Source organism: Coenobita brevimanus, chromosome 97 (assembly GCF_032717465.1).
Source record: "Coenobita brevimanus isolate Jiangsu-jjx chromosome 97, ASM3271746v2, whole genome shotgun sequence".
Lineage (NCBI taxonomy): Eukaryota > Metazoa > Arthropoda > Malacostraca > Decapoda > Coenobitidae > Coenobita > Coenobita brevimanus.
In genome coordinates, this window is record NC_137050.1 from 13,587,017 (window position 1) to 13,610,075 (window position 23,059).

The window sequence follows — 23,059 nt, forward strand, 5'->3', positions numbered from 1 at the left end:
CTTGGAGAAAGAGAGGTAACAACAGAACAAAGGAAGAATATAAAAGAACAAGAAATGAATACACAAGAATACGTAGAGAAGAAAGGAATTTTGAAAAAGGTATAATAGACAAATGCAAGGATGAACCCAAACTCTTTTATACATTTGTTAATGGCAAACTGAAACAAAAGGAAGGAATCACCAAATTGAAAGTAGAAGAAGAGGTCTTTAAGGATGCGGCAATGCAAGCAGAAATAATGAACAAACATTTCCAGTCAGTTTTCACTAAAGAAAAGGAGCTTGTGGAAAGGGAGGGAGTGATTAGAAATGTTCCGGTAATAAAAGATATAAAAGTGGAGGTACAGGAAGTGTATAAATTACTGGAAACTCAAGATGTAAGGAAAGTCCCAGGACCTGATGGAATTTCTAATTGGGTACTGAAGGAATGCAGAGAACAACTGGCGGATAAAATTCACAGTTTAATCGTATGCTCACTGGAAGAGGGGAAAGTGCCACAAGAATGGAAGAGGGCAAATGTGGTACCAATTTACAAGGAAGGAAACAGGGAAGAACCCCTGAATTATAGACCAGTGTCTCTAACCAGCATGGTCGCAAAATTGTGTGAGAGAATCCTGAAAAATAGATGGATAAAATATCTGGAAGAGATGAATATTTTGGCTGAAGGTCAGTTTGGATTCAGAAGTGGAAGGTCATGTGTTTCTAACTTGTTGAGCTTTTACTCAAGAGCGATTGACGTGGTACAGGAGAGAGATGGTTGGGTAGATTGTGTGTACTTAGACTTAGAGAAGGCCTTTGACAAGGTACCTCATAAGAGACTAATGTGGAAACTAGAATATATAGGAGGACTGAAGGGGAAACTTCTGGAATGGATGAGAGACTTTTTGAGAGACAGACAAATGAGGACATTAATAAAGGATAGGATGTCTGGATGGAGAGAAGTAACAAGTGGAGTCCCTCAAGGCTCGGTGTTGGCGCCAGTAATGTTCCTGATTTACGTAAATGATATGGTAGATGGAGTGAACAGTTATGCAAGTTTGTTTGCTGATGATGTAAAGATCTTGAGGAAGGTAGAGGTTGAGGAGGATTGTAAAATACTGCAGGAGGATTTGGATAGGATACACAATTGGAGCCGGACGTGGGAAATGAAATTTAATGTAAAGAAATGTAAAATATTGGAAATGGGTAAAAGTACCAGGAGGCCATCACTGAATTATTTGTTGGGTAATGAATTAATCACAAAAAGGAGGGAAGAGAAAGATTTGGGAGTGCTGGTCCAAGATAGTTTGTCACCAGAAAAGCACATTAACAAAATAGTTGGAGAAACTTATAAACTCTTGACTAACATAAGAGTAGCATTTCATTATATGGATGAGGAGATGATGAAAAAATTGATAGTGGCCATGATCCGCCCCAGGTTAGAATATGAAGCGGTAGTGTGGTCCCCACACAAAAAGAAAGATATAAACAAGACTGAGAGAATACAAAGAACAGCAACCAAGATGGTCCCCAGTCTGACAGACCTGTCATACAGAGAGAGGCTGGAAAAACTGGATTTGCCTTCCTTAGAGGAAAGGAGAAAAAGGGGAGACATGATTGCAGTGTTCAGGACCATGGTGAGAGTAGATAAAATTGACAAAGAAGATCTGTTTGTATGGGATAAGAGAGCAACAAGAGGACACGGAATGAATTGAAAAAGTCAAGCTGCTTGAAGGATATCAAGAAATATAGCTTTCCTTACAGAGTATAGACTTATGGAATAGCCTGGATAAAGAGATCATCCAGTCTAAAAACTTAAACGAGTTTAAAGCTAAATTTGACTTACTGAGAAACAGCGACAGAAACCCACAAGCAAAGTACATTCCGTGTATATCACAATTAGGTATATTAGATAAATACTTAAATATTTGGAACGACTTAGACAAAGAGGTGGTGCATGAGAAAAACATTCATGTGTGTAAAGGTAGACTTGATAAATGTGGATATGGAGACAGGACAACACGAGCATTGCTCAAGTCCTGTATACTACAAATAGGTAAATACAAATAGGCAAATAGGTAAATACACACACACATGAACCAGATATTATGTGCTTTGTAGAGACCAAGTTAAGAGAGGATATTGATATCCATATGGGAGATTGTAAATACAAACATGAACCAGATATTATGTGCTTTGTAGAGACCAAGTTAAGAGAGGATATTGATATCCATATGGGAGATTGTAAATACAAACTGTGGAGAAGAGACAGAAAAGAAACAATGGGAGGAGGATTGATGATAGCAGTGAAGAACGACATCAATATGGGTAATGTGGAACTGGGAGAGGGTAGGGCTGAAGTGATAAATATGTAATTAGAAACTGGAGAGAATAGTAAGAGAGAGATCACAGTAGTATATGGTCCCCTTAAGACAAGGGCATGGGATGATGATGAATACCAGATGTTGTCAGACATTGTTAGATATCTACAGAAAGTGACTAAGAATAGCAGCAACACAATTCTGAAGGGAATTTCAGTTGTAAAGAGATGAACTGGTAGGAATGGGACTCAGGAGGCAGTGAAGATTCGTGGGACACCATATTGTTAAATACTGTATAGCAATGAATAATGTAATGATCCAGCGGGTCAAAGAAGAGACAATATTCAGAGATGATGACATGCCAGCAAGACTAGATTTACTGCAAACCCAAGAACCTGACATAATTGAATCTTTGAAATATCTGTGTCCTATAGGAAAAAGTGATCATGTGATCATTGAGTTCCAGGTGATAAAAGGGAACGTGGTGCCAAGAGATGAGCTTTATAGGCAGGGAAGATACAACTTTGGGAAAGCAAACTTTACAGGATTGAGGAAATTTTTTGAAAATGGGGATTGGAGAAAATTCAGAGAAACAAGAGAGATGCAGAGGAAGTGGGATATCTTTCTGGACCTCTATATTTCGGAAGTGGAAAAATATTTTCCAAGAGTAAGCGGGAGAGAAAACAGGAAGAAGGATTGGTTTAACAGAAATGTATGATAGCAAAAAAAGAGAGGAACATGGCATGGAACAACTGGAGAAAGAGAGGTAATAATAGAACAAAGGAAGAATGTAGAAGAACCAGAAATGAATATACCAGAATACATAGAGTTGAAGAAAGGAACTCTGAAAAAGGTATAATTGACAGATGTAAGGGAGAATCCAAATTGTTTTATTTATTTGTTAATGGCACTATAAAACAAAAGGAAGGAAAACCCAAACTGAGAGTAGAAGGAGAGGTCTATAAAGATCCCGCAGTGCAAGCTGAAATAATGAACAAATGTTTCCAATCAGTTCTCACTAAAGAAATGGATTCTGTGGAGGGGCAAGGAGTGACCAGAAATGTAGAGATAAAAGATATAAAAGTGGAAGTGCAGGAAGTATATAAACTGGAAACTCAAGATGTAAGGAAAGCCCCAGGACTGGATGGAATCTCTAATTGGGTACTGAAGGAATGCAGAGAACAACTGGTGGATAAGATTCATGGTTTAATTGTGTGTTCTCTGGAGGAAGGGAAAGTGCCTCGGGAATGGAAGAGGGCCAGTGTGGTACCAATTTATAAGGGAGGAAACAAGGAAGAACTGAATTATAGGCTAGTGTCCCTGACCAGGATAGTTGCAAAATTGTGGGAGAGAATCCTGAAAGACAGATGGTTAAAATATCTGGAGGATATGAACAGTTTGGCTGAAAGTCAGTTTGGATTCAGATGTAGAAGGTCGTGTGTTTCCAACTCACTGAGCTTTACTCAGGAGTGATTGACGTGCTACAGGAGAGAGATAGTTGGGTGGATTGTGTGTATTTAGGTTTGGAGACAGCCTTTGACAAGGTACCCCACAAGCAACTATTGTGGAAATTGGTGCACATAGGAGGACTGAAGGGAAACCTCCTGGCATGGATGAGAGACTTCTTGAGAGACAGACAAATGAGGACAGTAATAAAGGACAAAATGTCTGGATGGAGGGAAGTAACAAGTGGAGTCCCACAGGGCTCGGTGTTAGCGCCAGTAATGTTCCTGATTTACGTAGACAATATGGTAGATGAAATGAACAGTTATGCAAGTCTGTTTGCTGGTGATGCAAAGAACTTGAGGAGAGTAGAAGTTGAGGAGGACTATAAAATGGTACAGGAGGACCTTGATAGGATTCATGATTGAAGCTGGATGTGGGATATGAAATTCAATGCAAAAAAATGTAAGATATTGGAAATGGGTGAAAGTATCAAGTGGCCATCACTGAATTATTTGATGGGTAATGAACCAACGACAAAAGTGAGAGAAGAGAAAGACTTTGGAGTGCTGGTCCAGGATAGTTTGTCACCTGAAAAACACATTAACAAGATAGTTAGAGAGACGGACATCTCCTGACTAACAGTAGAGTAGCATTTCATTACATGGATGAGATGATAAAAAAATTGACAGTGGCCATGATCTGCCCCAGGTTGGAATATTCGGCAGTAGCATGGTCCTCACACAAAAAGAAAGATACAAGCAAGATTGAGGGAATACAGCAATCAAGATGGTCCCTAGCCTGGCAGATCTGTCATGCAGAGAGATGCTTGAAAAGCTGGATCTGCCTTCCTTAGAAGAAAGGAGAGACAGGGGGTGACATGATTGCAGTGTTCAGGGCCATGATGGGAGTAGTTAAAATTGACAGAAATTATCTGTTTGTATGGGATGGGAGAATAACAAGAGGACACTGAATGAAACTGAAAAAGCCAAGTTGCTTAAAGGAAATAAAGAAATATACAGTTGCTCCCCCTAGTACGCGCCTATATGGGTGGCAGAGGGCGTCGCGCACTAGGAATTCGCATACTCTGAATACATAAACTTATGGGAAAAATTACATATGGGCGGCACCTCCCTTGAGACTCCTTTCAGACCTAAGTATTGTACTGTACAAGGAAACTATCTAATACATATTACCTAAGATAAAGTAAACCAACAAGATTATGGCTTTACCAAGTCAACAAGGATATGGCTTAACTAAATCCACAAGAATATGGCTGCTCACCTTAACCCAAGAGGACAACAGGCAAATTGTCTCCTGCACCACTCGTTTTTGGGACAGTTTGGCATCAAGTCAATTCACCGTCACAACAATAACAAGACAATTCGCCGTTAGTAATGAAGACATCTATGGGTGATGCTAGAATAATTCAAAGGCAGCTACAGCGAGGAAGAAACAAGTTAATTAAACCATCAATGATGGAGAGTGGAGACTTGTCTGTGAGCCAGTTCCTGGGGAGGATCAAGAGGATGATGCAGTGGTGTCAGAAATGGACTTTGAAGGGTTTATGAACAAAGTGAGTTCATTAGCCAGTGAAAGTGTCGAAAGTGCAGGTGACGAGAGCGGTGAGGAAGGTGGTGTGTCGAGTGTTGCAGAAGAGAATTCACCATTAAGTCAATTCGCCGTCAGACAATTCCCCGTCAAAATATGGATGATTTCCCGTCAGGACAATTCGCACCCTGGACAGTTCCCTGTCATTCTATAAATACAGTGTACTTATTATTAGTTAATCAATATTTTAACAACCATCAAAGTCTGTGTTCAATTGCGTAGGCTTTGGATATTATTTATTAGTTGCGCCTTTAGTCAATATTGACTAAAGGTGCAACTAATAATATCCAAAGGCTACTCTACTGAACATTGACTTTTATGGATCCCCTTGAAATATAGTTATTAAAGTATTGATTAAGTAATAATAAGTATACTGACGAGGAATCATCCATGTTTTGATGGGGAATTGTCTGACGGCGAATTGTCTCGGAACTCTAGCGTGCAACTTCTGCATCATTCGACACACCACCTTCCTCACCACTCTAGTCACCAGTACTTTCGACACTTTCACTAGCTAATGCACTCACTTTGTTCATAAACCCTTCGAAGTCTATTTCTGACACCTCAGACATCACATCATCCTCTTGACCCTCCCCAGGAAATGGCTCATCGACAAGTCTCCACTCTCCATCACTGGTGGTTGGCGCTTCTTGCGGTGGCAATGTCGCGTCTTTGGGGTAAACCCCGGATTTGGGCCACTCTTCGCTGCCATCTCGCCTGTTACGAGTTCAGTTTGCATCACTATTAAAAAATACACTAAAATTCGATAAAAAATAGGTCCTCGCATACAATGAGGATCGCAAACTCTGAACTCGCGGTCTGTGGGAAGCAACTGTAGTTTTCTATGTAGATGCATAGACTTGTGGAGTAGCCTGGACAAAGAGATCGTTTAGTCTAAAAGCTTAAACAAGTTCAAAGCAAAATTTGACTTACTGAGGAACAGAGACAGGACCCCACAAGTGTAGCTCATATCCTGTATATCACAACTTGGTAAATACAGCTAGGTAAATACACACACACACACACACACACACACACACACACACACACACAGGTTCTCAAGTGAAAATTAGGTTTCCAACGATGTGTTCCTATTTTCACTCTTACTGTGAGGGGGAACTTTTATAATTTTTGACGAGCGGTTTTACGGTAACCATTAGGCCTATGGGACTGAGATTGGCATTTTTAGGTGTTTAAATTCAAGCTCTTCAGAGCTGTAAGAAAACATTTAACCTTGGTAAAAGTTGAAAAATCAACCCTGATTTGTGGCTGAGGTAGAACATAAGGGGTTAAATAGTTATGATTATATCTGTTGGTACGTGGGGGCGCTCACCATCCACTCACCCGATGTAGTGCTTCTCTCGGGTGACTGCCCTTTCCTGTCATCCTTCCTAACTCTTCTGTCATTCTTTCTTCTTTCTTAAGTCTACAGATGACCCTACACAGAGTGACAAGCCAGATGGTTTCACGTAAACCAGGAAACCATTTACTACCCTGGGTGGTCACCATATAACCAAACTATGGCGCATGGTGGTGTAGTGGGGAATTAAGGTGCTCCAGCTGGATTGAGCCTGTGTAGATTTATATCAAAGGGGTGGTTGGGGTTTATTGCTCATGTAATGCCATTCAAGGATGAGTGAGGCTGGTCACTCATCTTAAATGTCAAAACCAACTTGCCGAGCCCTGGGCTTCTATGCACCTCATGGGGCAACACAGGTTTAGATGATGATGTTGGTGATGATTATATCATGTGCTTTTGTCTATTTCCTTATCCAAGAAGCTTTCTTACTGTTCCTCCAAGTGATACTTTATTTTACTTTTTCCATATCCCCTTGAGCATCTGCTCTAGGGATGTGCTTCATTTCCTAAGATTCTGATCCATAGCTTAGAATGAAATGAATTCTCTGTACTGTATGTCTTTCTTTTTAGTCATCACTCATTTTTTTGAAGCACCCTGAGGAAGAGGTCTTAAACCATCTTTTGACATAATTCAGGAATTTTGAACAGTGATGGGAGAATCATCCCAGGCTCAGAGAGATGTGAGAAACCTACATTGCAACTTATTTCATTTCTTTTCATTTATAGACACTCCAGCATGCTTTCATGGATCAGTTTTGGTCACCTAATGGAGGCTGTTAGTGCTGCATGATCTCTGGCTGCCTTCCTATTCTGTCGCTTATCCCTGAGGTCACACTTTATGACCTCGTGGTCTTTTTTGGTCTGCCTATCACATCCCTACCCCCAATGTTTACACTTGTTACTTTCTGGACCCAGTTGCATCCTCCATCCTCTCCACATGCCCAGACCATCTTGATCTACCCCTCCTCATCACAACACCAATACACACCATTCCCATCCTTCCTTTCAACTCCTGCGTCATAAACATAGACACCCCCTGGCCTCACATTCTAGTGCACATTCACATAATCATTGTCATTTCTGTACATTTCATCTATGAATATCCTCTTTCTTTACTGCCTAAGTCTCACCACCATACAGCATTACTCTCCTAACACATGCTGCACACAAAGATCTCATAGCATGGAGGGAGAGCCCTCTCATTGTCAGGAAAGGCAACAGCTCCCTGAAGTTCCAACCATTCCTCACTCTAGCCAGAGAGTTAGCTCCAGCCCCACCTCCAGCACATACAAGGTGCTACCCAAAAGTCCCACTAATTTGAATATTATAGGAAAATAAGTTACCTTACCTCCTAGTTCTCACTGTCACCTTCGAAGTAGTCCCCATGGGCATGCATACAGCGCTTTTTCCATGAGTCCGTGCATCCCTGGAAGGCTTCAGGCGTGATGGTCTTGAGCACCTCCTGCAATTCTGTCTGGGTCTCCTCAGTTGAGTCAAATCAACGCCCTTTCAGTCATAATTTTAGCTTGGGAAACGAAAAAGTTGCAGGGTGCAAGGTCAGGTGAATAGGGTGGGCGGGGAAAGTCTACTGTGTTAGTGGAAGCCAGGAAATGCCGGACAACATTTGATGTGTGGGCGGGGGCGTTGTCATGATGCAGGGCCCAGTCCTTGTTCTTCCACTGTTCTGGACGTTTGCAGCAGATGTTCTCCCTCAGACGCCGCAAAACTTCACTGTAAAACTTTCCACTGACTTTTGACCGGGTGGGACGAATTCCTTGTGAACATTCTCTTGGATATCACAGAAAACGATCAACATCGACTTGACATTGCTGCGCCATTGGTCCGCCATTGCAAAACCGCCAAACCACCTACACACCACGTTAAGCATAGCTCAACAACACGTCCGCTCACAGACACAGCCGTGGCCACACTGACGCACAGGGGGTGCTGCTGACTCCTCCTAGCGGCAGAAGGCAAAACTGCAAAACTATTGGCTCCCTCTGTTCTAATTCCTGGAACTTTCGGGTAGCACCTCGTATGTCTCCGAAGTAACAAATCTCTCCCTCACACTCAAGAGACTCATTAGCAAGATCAATCCTTTCATGCCTGATGGTCTTCACATGCTCTCCCCGACACACAACACACATGAAATCAGCATTATCGCACAGTCTGTATCAGGTACCACTACATTTCTTATGAACCTACATATCACAAACAATGCACGAGATGGAATTGCTTCCCATGCTGTTGTGGCAAACTGCACATGGCCACTTGCCCTCTTTTCTGACAGTACTGCCACCAACCCTAGATACCATTACCCCTGTTTTATATGCATTTAGTGCCAAGCCATTGTACCCCATACCATCTCTCTACTTCCTAAATCTTTTCTGTGCCTCCTTTTCATTCCCTGCAGTCGTCACCAAATCTTTGGCATACAACATCTCCCATGGGATTCCATTTCTGAAGTCACATGAGAAAGTTTCAAGCATCATGATAAACAATAAGGGGCTCAAGACTGACATCTGATGCACACCAACAATCACAGGAAACTCATCACTCAAATCACCATTCACTCTCACCTGGGTGTCAGCACCCACATACATAGCCGTGACCACTCTAACCAGTCACTCCTTGATCCCAAGCTTTCTCGTTGCCTACTTCACCACTTCCCTATAGGGTCTCTGTCAAAGGCCTTCTCCAGATCAACAAAAACAAATATAGATCCCTTTTCTTTCCCATGTATTTTTCCTGAAGCTGTTGAACCATGAATATGGGATCAGTGGTCCCTTTGCCTGGCATGAACCTGAACTGAACCTCATGAGTACAGTATTCACTATTTCTCTAATCATACCTAGAACTTTCTCCATTACCTTCATTATGTGGTCTAAAATTTTTATGCCTCTATAATTTCCTTTTCCCAGGGCACTGCCCTTCCCCTTGTACACATTGACAGTCACACCCTTCAGCCAGTCATCTGGTACAAGACACTTATTCATTTCATCTGTCATCATCCAATTCTATGTTGCCCCATGAGGAGCGCAGAAACCTGGGGCTAGGCAAGTTAGTCCTGGCATTTAAGATGAGAGTGACCAGCCTTATTTATCCCTGAGGGGCATTACGTGAGCAATAAACCCCAACCACACCTTGGATATAAACCTTCACCAGCTCAATCCGATTGGAGTGCCGTAATTACGCACTAAACGACCAGGTGCCAAAAATTTGGTTATATATTTACCACCCAGCATAGTAAATGGTTTCCTGGTGTACAGGAAACCATTCAGTTTGCCACTCAGTGTAGTCACCCATAGGCAGAAGGAACAGGAAAGAATAAAGAAAAGAAAGACAGAAGAGGGAGTGTAAAGTCACCTGTAGGCAGAAGGACAAGGAAAGAATGAAGTAAAGAAAGAGAGAAGAGGAAGAAAGAAAAGGAGGGAGGAGAGGAAAGGGCAGACACCCAAGAGCATCCACTCACTGATGTAGTGTTGCCCTTGCATGTCAGTCCTTTCCTCTCCTCCCTTCTTTCCTTCCATGCTCTTCTGTCTTTCTTTTCTTCATTCTTTCCTCGCCCATCTGCCTACGGGTAACTTTACACTCCCTCTTTTGTCTTTCTTTCCTTCATTCTTTCTTGTTCTATATAGTATATTGATCAAATCAGTATCTAACCCCACTCCTATATCTCCTGAGGCCTTCAGCATTTTAGCAGTCAATCCAGATATACCTGCCGCCTTTCCCACCTGCATCCTGCCTATTGCCTTGCTCACAGTAGCAGTATCTCTTAAAGGCCAAGGGCCAAACACTGGATCTGCAAACTCCAAACCTTCCCTGTCCCAGCCAAACTCCTCATTCAGCAACCAGTTATAATGCCGTCTCGAGACACCTTTAATATCCTCACATCACCATCACCTTTCCTTCATCATTCTTCACATACTGCTCACCTGTGATATCCCTGTTTTCCCTCTTCATCTGATTTGCCACACTATTTAGGCTATCCAGTAATGGTCTCTGAGACTTAGTTTTTTCCCCGTATACCCCTTTTCTAGCCGTACACTTAGCAGCCAAATATTCCTCTTTGTTTCCACCCCTTTTCCTTTCCCAGAAAAGCCTTCTTTTCTCCTTAACTGCAGCTTCTAACCCCTCATGCCACCACCATGCTACCAGTACTTTATGTCTTGGGAGGGGGAGACCCCATCCATTCACACACTGAATCAATAACTCTCAGGAGATTGTTCTTGGGAGCTCTGTACTGTTTATTAACACTTCTGTCAACAGCTCCCTGTTCAGCCATCATTCTGCTCATCTCACTATAGAAGGCATCCCATATTATTTGGTTTTTCAATTTCTATATTTTCCTCCTAGGTGCATAGGTCCTCTTCATCATCACCTGCTCCTTAAGCATGGTGTCACATATTACTTTGTGTTGCTGCACCCACTCTTTGCTCCCCATAACTTTAACATCCCTTACCAACCACTTATCAGCCCTCCTGACCAGGAAATAGTCTGTCTGGCTACTATATCCCCCAGACTTGTATATAATCAACCTACTCCTTCTTTTCCTAAATGCATGTTGCACACAATCATGTTCATTGTCTCCCCACACTCAAGTATCCTTTGCCTTTTCTCATTTCTTGTATCATATTCACATCCCCCATGCTCCCCTCCATATCTTTGAGCTGCTTTACCCACATGACCATTTAAGTCCCCTCCCTAAAGTACAATCTCATTATCCCCCCATGTCACTTATGACTCCTATTAAGTCATCCCAGAATCTGTCTTTTTAAGTCATCCTAGAATCTATTTTTTCTACATCATCCTAGCCAGCCAGTGAAGCATATGCTGGTAAAAGTGGAATTGTCAGCCTACTGAACAAAATTATCACTACTGTAATCCTTTCATTCCCCCTCATTACATTCATGACATATTCCATCCATTTTTCCTTAACCAGCACATGCACACCACCATATCCATCTGCCCTTCCCTGCCAAAATAGCCTATATTGTCTCTGCAGTCCCTCCTGGCAGTCATTCTGGCTGATGCACTTGTGTACCTAACCAATTGTACTTAGCCAATTTGCACCCACATCCTAGGCATGGCCTTAGCCCTGCTTTACCCTTCAAACTACCCACATTCCAAGATGTCGCTTTGATCACCTTGGGTGATTTAGTTTCCTCAGGCATGCAGTTTTTTTTTCTTCTCTCTCTCTCTCTCTCTCTTTTTTTTTTTTTTTTTTTTTTTTTTTTTTTTCTAGTAAAATTAAAAAAAGGGGAGAGACAACCACAGGTACCACCCACCTGCACAGTCCCAAGTCCAGGCATGAGACCTAGGACCCACAGCCAACCAGTCGTGACTAGTGCCTGTGGCAGTGGCCATGGGACACAGTTACAGGGATGCCCTCCAAGCTCACCTTGACACTGTAACTGCCCTGCCATTGTGCATCCACTGATAGGGTAGCCTCCTTGAGTGCTACTCCCAGGTTTGGCCCCCTCTTCATTGGTGGAAGCAACAGCCTGGGAACCGCAATGCCATGTACCCTCTAGCACAGATCTGAGCCCCATCCTATCCTAATCCCAAAAACTATGCTGGCAGCACCCACATCATGCCTCCCCTTAATAGGTCTGCCAATAGATAGCAGGGGACAAGATTTCTAACCACATGCCCATGCTGACTTCAGCCTTTGTGAAGCAGTGGGGTACGTTATGTGATACGTAAAGCGCTTGTATGGTAGTGCATGCGATAGAGAAAAGTGTTCGGGAGAATATGCTGTCCTACTCCATGTCAGTGTCACACTGAAAAGGTCAGCAAAAGAGGATGGTCAGGAAATTCTGATGGCAACTGAAACAGGAGTTTCAGCTCTCCCTGTCACCAGCATTCCCATCCCCCTTGGGAGTACCACACTGATCTGGTGATGCTACAGCCTACCTTTGTTGAAATGCCTCACAAGGCATAAAGACCTTCCTCCATGGGTGACCATACATTTTGCACTCATTCAAAGGAAGTGCAATTCATATGCATCCTCACTGGAGTGCAGCAGGAGCTCACTCTTACAGCTACCCTCCCCCAGGGTTGTCAATGTCTTGTTCACTCTTTCAGAGACAACATATTGTGTTGCATCTCCTGTGTTTCCTCAGTAGAGGTTATATACTCCCTACACCACCAACTTTTTATCTCTCCCTTTTACTTTTATTGCCAATTCCTCTTTGTTGTTGGACTATGTCCATTGCATGGGTAAGTTCGTAGAGGTTATAGATTCATCTCATTGATGATGACAGTCTTTGTTGGAGGCAAATGAACCATATGTAGAAATGCCTTTTCTCCAAACAGCTGGAAGCTGAAGGAGGATGAATGGTGTAAGAAATAGTGCGTTATATAATTGAAAGAGTACTGGGAGTGAGCTGTGGAATTAATTAATTTATTTAAAAGCATACAATGAGATGGTATGGACATACAGTATACACAGAATGCACACAGTTTGAGCACCAAAGAAAGTTATAATGTACTGGAAGAAGAAGTATTGGGAGCCCATTCGTCCATCCACTGCCAGATGCCCCAGTCCCACAAGGGGTGGCCACAAACAAATCGCCTCCATGTCGCCCTGTCCCCCGCAGTTTCACCGCCTTTCCTCCAGGTCACACACCCCGCTCTCATATACATCTCCACTCCATCCTTCCATCTCAGCCTTGGTCTCCCCTTTCCTATCCTCCCTCCACCTCACATATATTCCCCTCATTAGTCTCTCACTCTCCGTCCTCCCCATGTGGCCAAACCACCTCAGTGAATTTCTCCTAACACTTTCTATCACATCCACCTCCACACCACAGTGCTCCTTCACTTCCTCATTTGTCGGTCTGTCTCTCCATGTAATTCTGCATGCTCCATCCAAATAACTCATTTTCATTTCTCTCAGTCTTGACTTGTATCCTTCCATCAAAATCCAAGCTTCACATCCATACATTAGAGTTAATATCACAATACTATCATGCAGCAACTTTCTTACTTTCATGCTCACTTCCCTATTTCTTTTCACTGCTTTCAAAGAATCATCCACCTTTCTTCCGTTATGTACCCTCTCATATTTATCCTTCAAACTTCCATCCTTACTCATCACACTACCCAGGTACATCAATGCACTCACATTTAACATATTCTCATCATCCAACCTCTCTGTACATTCAGTTACTTCATTTCTCTTGAAGACCTAACTTTACTCTTCCTTACATTCACCTTTAGAGTCCATTTCATGCACACTCTCCCAAACTCATTCACCAAGCCTGGCAGTTCCCCATCATCTTCACTTAACAATACAGTATCATCTGCAAATAACAATGCAGGTAGTTTTCAAACGCTGCCCTCTCTCATTAGGGCTGCTCCAACATCCACTGCCCTACCTTGCATCTCTTTTATAACCTCATCCAAGTACAGACGGAACAACAATGGAAACATAACACATCTCTGTTTCAATCCAACATTCAGACAAAAATTCACTCAGTTCATTATCCACACGCATTTCAGCCTTATCACTCTCATACATACTCTTCACAGCATTCAGCAATTTCCCATTTGCTTCACATATTCTTAATATTTTTCACATTCCTTGTCTATTCACTCTGTCATTTACTTTCTCCAAATCCATGAAGGCTGCATACAACTTCTCTCCCTTCTCTAGAAAATATTCCATTATAGACCTATGGATGAATATTTGATCTACACAACTTCTTTCCTTCCTAAAACCTTCCTGTTCTTCTCCAACAAATTCCTCTGTTATTTCCCTAACTCTGACAATGAGTATCCTGTTATATACTGTGCCTATTGCACTAAGAAGACAAATGCCCCTATGATTACCACACTTCTTTTTCCCATTTTTCTTTGTACAAGGGAATAATTATACAATTATACTTGAGTTCCAATCCTCCGGGACTCTACCTTCCTCCCAGGCCAATCTGCACATCTTCCATATCCATTCTACTACTATCTCTCCCTGATTCCTCATCATTTCACCACACACTCCATCAATTTCTGGGGCTTTCCCCATTTTGACTTTCCTCACTGCTTCCACTACTTCCGTCCTGCTTATTTCTTCCTCCCTTCTCCAAGCTATTCTCCAGCCTCTTACACTCACATTACTTTCATCCTCTATGTTTAACACTGCCTTAAAGAGTTCTCTCCATCTGCTCGCTTTTTCTCCCTTCACCACTATCAATCTGCCATTTTTATCTTTCACTCCCCTACTAACTTCTTTATCACCCTGCATAACTCTCTTTACCTCCTTCCAGAACATTTTCATACATTCCCTCCACTTTACACTCAGATTTCTTCCAAATTCCTCATCCACTCTTTTCTTACACTTTCTTACGAATCTTTTTGTCTCACTCTTCCTCTCTGCATATGACTCTCTCTTCCGTCTCTCAACTTCCTCCATGCCTCTGCATCCCATCCACTCATTCTATGCTTTCTTCTTTTGTGCCACGGCTTGCCTCACCTCTCCATTCCACCATGCTGTTCCGTGCTTCCCTTTTTATCTTCTCTTCATCCCACACACCAGCTCACATGCTGCACAGATTTCTTCTGTGAATATCTTGCACACATCTTCCACCTCCCCCATCAGGTCCAAATCATATTTACCCAATCACTGCTCCATTTCTCTCTTATATTCTGCCTTTTTCCCATCCTTTTGCAACCTTTCTACCCTCCATATATGGACTATTTGCTCCTGTCCTTCCCTCTTTCTATTCCTCCATAGCACTTGAACCTTGACTTTCACCACCATCAAATGGTGGTCTGAAAGTCCATCCCCCCAATCTGTGTATGCTCCTGCATCCATTACATACCCTCTCATTCTGTCATCCACACACACATAATTAATCATTGCCTTCAGTTCATTCAGTTTACCACCCACCCTTCTCATCATTTGCCATGTATACCTGTGGATCATTTTGTGCCTAAAGAGAATATTGGCTATCACCAACCCCCTCCCCACACAAATTTCCACAAGAGCAATGTCATTCTCATCAACTTCTTGAGGCACACCCCACTCACCACCTACTCCATCCACCTTCTCATTCCCTGCTTTTCCATTCTTTTCGCCAATAAAAAATGCTCTCTCATTCCTTTCAAACTTTTCCATGCACACTTCCACATTTGGCCAGAACTCGTCATTCATTCTGCATGCACAATCATGCATTGGCACGTACACACACAGTTGCTCACATTTGTATTCACACTTTCATTCTTACCCTCACAATCCTCGAACCAATTGATCCATGCTCTCTTATATTCTCTTTCCATCTCTTGCACATAACAGTACATACACCCTTTGATTCTCTCCAACTCCCATGCATATATCCCATCTATACTCCCACTCTCTCGCACTCTCACCTCTTCATTCAATCTCAGTTAATCCACATTTGTCCACTATTGCATCCTCAGGCACTTGGACAATCTCACTCTCTTTCACCCCTTTCATTTGCTTCCTTACATTCCTTGTTGCAATCTGTACCATGTCCTTTGTCCGGTCCTTGATGCTAACTTTTTGGTCCGCCTTGTTATGAGGCCTCTTGTTTGTATTTGTAGTTAGTTGTTTTCCAGGGAGGGGCATTAACCCTCCGCCATCCCACTCAGTGACACGTAGGGAACCTGTGTTGGTTGGTTATAAGGTTAGCACCCAGCTCATTTAATGATTTCATGTGGCAGTGCTTTAGTGGACATCTGTGCCAGGAGGGAGTTGGTGATAGCCAATACTCTCTTCAGGCACAAAATGATCCATGGGTATACGTGGCGAGTGATGAGAAGGGTGGACGTTGAACTGAATGAATGGAAGGCAATGATTGATTATGTGTGTGTGGATGACAGGATGAGAAGGTGCATAAGGATGCAAGAATATATAAAGGTTGGGGGAGTGTACTATCTGACCACCAAGTGGTCCAAATGAAATGTAGAAATTAAAGAAGGGAGGGACAGGAGGAAGTAGTTCATACAAGTAGGGTGGAAAGGTTACAAGAGGATGGAAAAAAGGCAGAATATAAGAGAGGACTGGAGGAGCGTTTGAGTAAATTTGGATTGGAGCAGATGGGAGATGTGGAAGGTGTGTGCAGGATATTCACAGAAGAAATCTGTGCAGCATGTGAGGTGATGTGTGGGGTGAAGAAAAGACAAAAGGGGATGCAGGGTACAGCATGGTGGAATGAAGAGGTGAGAGAGGCTGTGGCACGAAAGAAAAGCATATAGTGAGTGGATGAGAAACAGGGGCATGGAATAAGTTGAGAGATGGAAGAGAGAGTTATATATTGAGAGGAGGAAAGAGTTGAAAAGATTAGTAAGAGAGAGGTTGAATAGAGTGGATGAGGAATTCGGAAGGAATTTGAGTGTAAAGTGGAGGGAATGTAAGAAAATGTTCTGGAAAGAGGTAAAGAAAGTTAAACAGAGTGCAAAAGTAGTTAGTTGAGAAGTGAAAGATAAAAATGGTAGATTACTAGCGGGGAAGGGAGAAAAAGTGAGCAGATGGAGAAAACACTTTAAGGAATAGTTGAACATAGAGAATGAAAGTAATGCGAATGTAAGTGGCTGGGGAATGGCTGGGAGATGGAGGAATGTGAGAAGAGAGGAAGAAATCAGTAGGATGGAAGTTGTGGAAGCAATGAAGAAAGTTAAACTGGGGAAAGCCCCAGGAATTGATGGAGTGTGTGGTGAAATGCTGAAGCATGGGGGAGAGATAGTAGTAGAATGGATGTGGTAGATGTGCAGATTGGCCTGGGAGGAAGGTAGAGTCCCTGAGGATTGGAAGTCGGGTATAATTATTCCCCTGTACAAAAGAAAACGGGAAAAAGAAGTACAGTATGTGGTAATCATAGGGGCATTTGTCTTATTAGTATAATAGGAAAAGTATATGGTAGGATACTTACTGACAAAGTTAGTGAAAAAAGAGAGGAATTAGTTGGTGAGGAACAGGGAGGTTTTAGGAAGGGAAGAGGTTGTGTAGATCAGATATTCATTCTTAGATCTTTGGTAGAAAAGTTTCTAGAGAAGGGAGAGAAGTTGTATACAGCCTTCATGGATTTGGAGGAAGCATATGACAGGGTTGATAGACAAGGATTATGGAAGGTATTAAGAAAATATGAAGTAGGTGGAAGTTGTTGAATGCAGTGAAGAGCATTGTATGAGGGTGCTAAGGCTGCAGTGCTTGTGGATACTGAACTGAGTGAACTTTTCAAATGAAGGTTTGATTGAAACAGGGATGTGTCATGTCTCTATGATTGTTCAATCTGTATATGGATGGGGTTATAAAAGAGATACAAGGTAGGGCGATGGATGTTAGAACGGCCCAAATGAGAGAGGGCAGTGTTTGGAAACTCCCTGTACTGTTGTTTGCTGATGGTACTGTGTTGTTAAGTGAAGATGAAGGGGAGCTGCAAGGTTTGATGGATGAGTTTAGGCGAGTGTGTAAGAAACGAAATCTAAAGGTGAATGTAGGGAAGAGTAAAGTTATGGTTTTCGAGAGAAGTGAAGTCATTGAATGTACAGCGAGGTTGGTTGAGGAGGAAATGGAAAGTGTGAGTGCGTTGAAGTAATTGGGTAGTGTGATGAGTAAGGATGGAAGTTTAGAGGGTGAAGTGCTTGAAAGGGTACAACAAGGAAGAAAGGTTGCTGGTTCCTTGAATGCAGTGATAAGAAACAAGGAAGTGAGCGTGCAATTGAAAAAGTTACTACATGACAGTACTGTGATACCAACTCTAACGTATGGAAGTGAAGCTTGGACCTTGTTGGAGGGACAGAAGTCAAGGTGAGAGCAATGGAAATGAGTTATTTGAGAGGGGTATGTGAAGTCACATGGAGAGACAGACTGACAAATAAGGAAGTGAACGAGCATTGTGGTGTGGATGTGGATGTGATAGGAAGCGTTAGAAGGAACACATTGAGGTGGTTTGGCCATGTAGAGAGGATGGAGAGTGAGAGACTAATGAGGAGAGTGTATGTGAGTGAGGTGGAAGGGGGAAGAGGGAGGGGGAAGGCAAGGATGGGATGGAGGAATGGAGTGGAGAGGTATATGAGAGAGGGGTGTGTGAGCTGCGAACAGGGCAGTGAAATGGTGGGACACAGGGTGATATGGATGGGATTAAGATGTCTGGCAATAGATAGATAGATAGAGATGTGGCTTGTCACTCAGTGTATGGTTACCCTGCAGTAAAGTAGCACCAAACTGAGTGACTTGATGATGGGAGTGAGCTGTGGAATTACTGAGTGTACATGCATACCCCTCTATATGATCAACTGTTATATGATACCCTGCCATAGCAATATAAAAAATTGAACACCCTTTCCTGCCTATCGATGGCCAGTCCCCAGTTATCCAATGTTTTTTTTTTTTCTGTTGGTTTCCTTTTTAACTGATTATTATATTTTAGGATTTAATTTTTTGTTTAGGTCTATTTATAAACTGTTTCTAGACTTAGGTTAAAGTGTTTTGGTTATAGGTGGGGTGAACACTGTCATTTTGGGGGTCCAATTTATTAAGTTTGATTTTTCCAGACTTTTTTTTATTGATGTTCAGATATTATTTTTGGGTTTAGGTAAGTTATAAACTGCTGTTAGGCTTAGTTAACCTTGTTTTAAAACTATTTGGAGGTTTAGGTGAACTAGAAACTTGTTTTTGGACTCATTTGGGTGGGTTTTGAACTTGATTGTGGGGGAATCCCAAAGCTCTCCAGTGCATCCGTATACTTTCTATAACGTCCCAGATTAACAATACCCTGGCTTAACGATGGGTTTTCCCATTGTATCCCATTGTTATAACAAGGATACACTGAAATGTTATGGACATATACAAAGAATGCACATAGATTGGGTGCCAAAGAAAATTCGTGGAAGTTAGATCGAGGTTTATGTTGATAGAGACATCGTATGTGGTATCAGAAAAGATGGTGGAGCTGTATAGTGGTGAGAGAGAAGGAAGAGGAGTGTTAGAAAGAGAGAGAGAGAGAGAGTAGTATGGCATTGGTTTTGTCATGGCTTTCCCCAATTTGGGAGTTCCCTGGAGGGAACAAGGTGTAAAAGATGATGATGATGATATCTCATGATATCAGAGACCTGATAATATATGCTTGGAATTATAGCTGTATTGCCGTGAGCTCATGCATTATTTTGAGGAAGTGAATGAGTGATAATATAAGTACAGTATAATACACCAATTTCTTGATGGCATAGACATATCTTTGATTAGTACTGTAGTGACATTAAAGCAACAGCATGGATGAGAGCTTGAAGTGGATGGATGAAACACTTTGTGCATTGATTTGCACATGACAGAGGTTGCACCGCTTGCTTACTTGGCAGTCTGAGGAGTAACTGCATTCTACCAGTCTACCAGCATATGTAAACTGCATTTGAGAAAAAAAAAATAATTTGGCCATGTCTTGCAGTGAGAAGTTCAAGAGATTTAAGGATACTGTAGTGAAAATGATGCATTTGGTGTTTCTCTGGGCAATCTGTTTATTTTTTGTTTTATACTGTACTTTAGGATCCTACCCACCCCCTTTTATTGGTAGGAAAGATGATGATGATACAGTATTTGAGCTTTTACTTTGAATGTTTACAGTCTCATGTCTAAATTCAGGAGGTTATGCAGTAAACATGTTACAATTTGTTTTTTAAGCAAAAAATGATAAAGTAAGTACTGTACTGTATTAACTCTGTAGAGCAAATTTTTAAAAATTAGTCAGTCATTCATAAGTTTCCAGCACTTCCAGTTGTTTCCTAATATTATACGTACCTCTTCCAGGGTTCCAGTAAATATCACATTACTCTACAATCCTCAACACCAGCGCCACAAGACCTTCACAGTAATACTTGGACCAGATGATCCAACTAATGCAGCACTAGGTTCCCTTACCACTACCACTGTGACACTGCTGCCCCATGCCTCTACTGCTGCCCCTGTTCTTCCTGCCCCACCCCTAGTAATTTCTTTTTCCCACTTGGATGCTGTTGGGGAACACCTTGGAGAGCCAGCCAGTCCTGGCCATCCTCTTGTGTGTATCACCTCTTGTGATCTTAATTATCCTGATATTAACTCCACTGCTGAAATGTGTGCAAAAGCTGGTCTTAATTCCACTTCTGTTCATTATTCTTGGGAAGTTGCTTTCCCTTCTAATGGTGATGGAATTCTCACTCCCTTCCACCCCCTCACTGATGACTCAATCTTTGCCAGCTCTCACAGCAAGGTTCTGGATTCCATGTTCTTTGCACAACACTTCAGGGTGCGATGTGTCACTCAGCCTGTACAGAGTAGAGGCTTACTGGGAATTCCATTAAGGAGTGAAGCCATCTCCATTAGTGGACTGAATGGGGTATGCCAGGCCCCAATTGTTCCAGGACAGCTTGGAGGCCATAGAAGTCAGTCATTTACAGCCACTCTCACTTATGTCAATTCTACGGATCAGCTGCATCCAAACATGGTCAAAGTTCATGTGGAAATCCCACACCAGGATGGTATGGTGCCTCTGCTGTCTACCCTTCCCATGCACAACCTACATCACCTACTGACTGAGCAGTTGTACCGAACTCACCATATGTGTTCCAACTTGCAGCCTGGGCAGGGTTTCTTGGCTACCCCACCAAAACACACCCAGTCATATCATCACAATCTAATTCAGGTCAGGCCTGCTGTATTTTTCATTATGTATGTGAAAACTGTCTCTAAGACAGTGAAACCTTGGTAGTGTAGGTATTATGCGGGATAATATTTTTGTTGTCCAAACTAGCCAGTATTTAATTGCTGTCTGAACCATCCAATATTCAGACATTATGATAGTTGTTGTAAACAACCCCAGTCTGTCATGCTAAGCAAACCCATCAACCACAGGCAAGCAGTCACCTCTGCAGGGCCATCACGTGCAGTGAACCATTGTTCCCGTGTAAGTGATAGTCTCATTGTGGCAAGGCATGGGGAAAAGTGTGGAAGTTTGGTTCTTGGATGGATGCTGCATTTGCATCTCTTCATCTAGTTGACAGGGACACCATAGCAGGCTCCACTTCACCTTGGGATCTGATTATACTATCCAGAGTTGTGGAGGTTTAAATGGTTTCCTAGGCTACAGGAAATCTTTAGATCTGTCTCTTGATGTAGAATCACATGGAGTGGAGAGAAGAAGAAAAAAAGTGACAGGAAGGAAATGGAGAAGTAAAGAGAGGAGGGCAGACACAAAAACAATGAGAAAGGTGAAGGAAGAAGGCAGCACTGCATCAAGTGAGTGAATGATAGTCACCACCACCTACCACAACATTGTGATGGTCTATCCATCTATCTATCTCTTTATAGCCCGATGCCCTAATCCTGCAAAGGGTGCCCACAAACAAAATGCCTCCAAGTCACTCTGTCACCCACCATTTGACTACTTTCCCCCCAACTCACTCCCCCCTCCCTCATATACCTCTCAACTCTATCCCTCCACCTCATCCTTGGTCTTCCCCTCCCTCTCCCTCCCTCCAGCACAGTTTATAAATTAAGTATTACCAGTTTAAAATAATGCTGACAAGAGTGATGGTTCAGCTGACTTCACTTGTTTTTCTCGAGAGTACTCAGTAAACCAATAAACTTAACCTAATCAGAAAATGTTCAAAATCATGGACTGAGAAGTTACTTCAAAGAATGACAAATGAATCTGATGAGTAGCATGCAGGAGAAAACTGGAAGTAAATGACCTGAGAAGTAAGAGTACAGTAATTCAGTTTAAAGTAATGTAATTCACTTTAATGTCACAGTATAGGATACCAAAATGGTGAACTGTAAAATCAGATTAAGAAATGGTGATGGAGATAGTTAGAGTTTAAATACTAAGGAATCATGAATTTGAGAGAGAGAGAGAGAGAGAGAGAGAGAGATTTTAAAGGAAAATTTGTGATTGAAAAATTATATAGTATTTGAGAGAAGGATTGGGTGACTTGGAAATGAAGGTGACATTAAGGGAATGTATACTTTAACTTTGTTTTATGTTTGGATGTGACATGTGGACATTAACTGAGGGAGAAACACCAGAGATGTCAGTGGTTGAGATACACTTCTTGCAAGCAAGAGTATTAGTAAGAACTGTAGATGGACTAAGCAGTAGTAGAGCACATGAAAGTTTCTGTATAGAAAGAAGAGAAAGTAAGCAATGGCAAGTTTTAGATTGGATGAAGAGGAACATTATGAGAGGATATGGACATGTGGACAGAATGTGGGAAGACAAGTGGGTTGTTTGAAAGTGAGGTATTGTAGATCCACTGTATGCAAGAGCTCAGTGTCCCTAGAATCACAATTCTCGGTTGATATACATTTATCAAGGACACTGTGCCAGGAAAGCATGCTGATTGTATGACGTGTT

At 42.2% G+C, this 23,059-nt stretch overlaps 1 protein-coding gene across 1 annotated transcript in view; it reads left to right on the forward strand.

Moving 5' to 3' along the window:
• LOC145413828 (extracellular matrix organizing protein FRAS1-like) overlaps nucleotides 1-23,059 on the forward strand; it is a 596,816-nt gene that overhangs the window by 473,221 nt on the left and 100,536 nt on the right. Inside the window, exon 40 of the mRNA XM_080283490.1 lies at nucleotides 20,476-21,349. Within this exon, the coding sequence (XP_080139616.1) occupies nucleotides 20,476-21,349 (874 nt within the window). The remainder of the gene's footprint in view (nucleotides 1-20,475; nucleotides 21,350-23,059) is intronic.